Source organism: Papaver somniferum, unplaced genomic scaffold, assembly GCF_003573695.1.
Source record: "Papaver somniferum cultivar HN1 unplaced genomic scaffold, ASM357369v1 unplaced-scaffold_107, whole genome shotgun sequence".
NCBI lineage: Eukaryota > Viridiplantae > Streptophyta > Magnoliopsida > Ranunculales > Papaveraceae > Papaver > Papaver somniferum.
Genome location: NW_020619603.1, coordinates 6855830 through 6858109, shown reverse-complemented (window position 1 = coordinate 6858109; position 2280 = coordinate 6855830). Strand labels below are relative to the sequence as shown.

The 2280-nt window shown below is 39.1% G+C and overlaps 1 protein-coding gene across 2 annotated transcripts in view; it reads left to right on the top strand.

Annotated features, from left to right (window-relative positions):
- LOC113327801 overlaps positions 1 to 1285 on the top strand; it is a 6795-nt gene extending 5510 nt beyond the window's left edge. For both annotated transcript variants that reach the window (XM_026574932.1, XM_026574933.1), the window contains exons 2-3: positions 183 to 966; positions 1041 to 1285. In XM_026574932.1, coding sequence (XP_026430717.1) covers positions 183 to 966; positions 1041 to 1228 — 972 coding nt within the window. In that variant the 3' untranslated portion in view covers positions 1229 to 1285. The remainder of the gene's footprint in view (positions 1 to 182; positions 967 to 1040) is intronic.
- The last annotated feature ends 995 nt before the right edge of the window (positions 1286 to 2280 follow it).

The following is a 2280-nucleotide window of genomic DNA, read 5'->3' as shown; positions in this document are numbered from 1 at the left end:
GGGATTTTTGTATATATAAGACTCTCGGATTGCTTCTCGGAATCAACTTTATGTTTGCTGCATTATAGCTTTGTATTGGAATGAATGACTTCTTGTTTACCACCTTTGTTTGTTACCTGGTAACTGTAATATGTATTACCCACTAGTAGTGAACATGAGATTTTATTTTCTCCGGTTTTCAGCGCATTCCTGTAGCATTCTGTCAGAGATTACCCACAGAATCTCCAGCATGTGGACGGGCAATTCTTCAGTGCCCTAATGGAGCATCTTGGGTTGTACAAGTGAACAAAACTGAAAATGGAACCTACCTCGAGGATGGCTGGGAGAAATTTGTGCAAGAGAACTGCTTGAAAAAGTATGATTTCCTAGTGTTTAGGCATGATGGTGGAATGCAGTTCCTCGTTAAAGTTTTCAAGGGAAATGGGTGTCCAAGAGAAGAGTGTTTTGCTCGTGTTCCTTCTCCAGTTCTCGCGCCAGAAAGATATGTACCAAAAGAAGAGTGTTTCACCCCTGTTCCTTCTCAAGTTCTCGCGCCAGAAAGTGATGAACCAAATGAAGAGTGGTTTGCTCCTGTTCCTTCTCCAATTCTTGGGCCAGAAAGTCATGGATCAAAAGTGAAGTGTTTTGCTCCTGTTCTATCTCCAATTCCTGAGCAAGAAAGTCACGGACCAAAAGAAGAAGAAGCATGCCTTATCCCTGTTGCTTCTCCAATTCCAGGCCAAGAGAGTCTCGGACCAAAACAAGAATGCTCCACCCCTATTGCGTCTCCAATTCCTGCACAAGAAAGTCATGGATCAAAAGAAGAATGCTTCACTCCTGTTGCTTCTCCAATTCCTGCGGAAGAGAGTCATGGACCACAAGAAGAATTTGTCACTTTTATACCCTCTCCACTTGGGCAAGGAAGAAAGAGACATGGAATCTCATGTGAAAGTTCAACGAGAAAACGGAGAGGCACTGTTAATGAGGGTAAGAAGGATGGTTTGTATTCACCTCATAATATACCAGGTCCAGATTGATAATATTTGTGTTTCATTTTTCAGAGATGCTTGCTCCCGCAATAGTAGTCAAGAGAAAAGTTCTATCTTTCAGTAATATGTATTACCCACTAGTAGTATATAAAAGAGGAACTGCATTCAATCAGTTGTATATAAAAGACTCTCGGATTGAAAGTTCTATCTTTCAGTTCTCGCTTTCCTTTCTTCTGGAACTGTGTGAAGGCCTCCTATAAGAGGCTTATGGTGAGTTGATAAATCTTGTTTACCAATTAAATGCTATTTTAACTATAAGTTTTATGACATAAACAACTTGCATTTTGTTAAACAAATCATTACATTTTTCCTTTAGAGAGTATCCCGGTAAAATTTGCAAGAGAAAATTTTAGAGTAAATTAGTATTTGGGTCGAAAGTTTTAGTATGATAGAGTATTTGGGTCCTAAGTTTGTCCAGTTTTGAGTTTGGGTCGTTGACCCGTTAGTCAACTACAGATCCTAGTCAAACAGTTAGTTTAATTGATGTCAGTTAGTGATAACATTTACATGTTTTCCGCTGTGTCAAAGTCTGCTTAAAAATTTGGATTGATCGGTGATCCATGGTGTCCTATGGTTGTATCTCTGGTGCAGTTGGAAGAAGTTATGAGCGCCGGATTAATAGAATAATATCTTACTTGATTTTATTTGTTATCGATTTGGAGGATTGTTGGAGGTGCACTCTTCTACCAGTAACTTTGAAAACTTTGTAATCGATCAGTTTTCACTTGCTTATTATAAGAGCTTCAATTATTATATCAAAATTTATACCTCTGATCATGATGCAGTTATTAGCATAAAAATTCGAATTGATAAGGTGAGAACGCTAGAAAGTTCTTTGGATCCTTGCAAATCCGTTTCTGGATTGCCTAATATAGTAAACCCTGGTGTTTTAAACCTTTCTTAATTTTAGATTTGTTCGTGTACAGATTCACAAGAAATCAGATGTTTCAATTAAAAATTCTTTTAAGCCATGGCTTCTCATACATCTTGTTTGTTTGCAGCTGACTCGACGTCTGGATCTGAGTCAACTTCTGACTCGGGCCGAGTCACCAGTCGGACCGTTTGTTTTGCATTTTGAATCAGATCTGACTCGACCTATGACTCGGACATAACCCCTGACTCGGACCCATTTGAATCAGGTAAAAAAATACCCCTGACTCACGGACCAAACCACTGACTCACGTTTTTTGAGTCAGATGGGTCAGATCTGACTCAAAACAAACATATTGAGTCAGATCCAGATGAGTCAGGT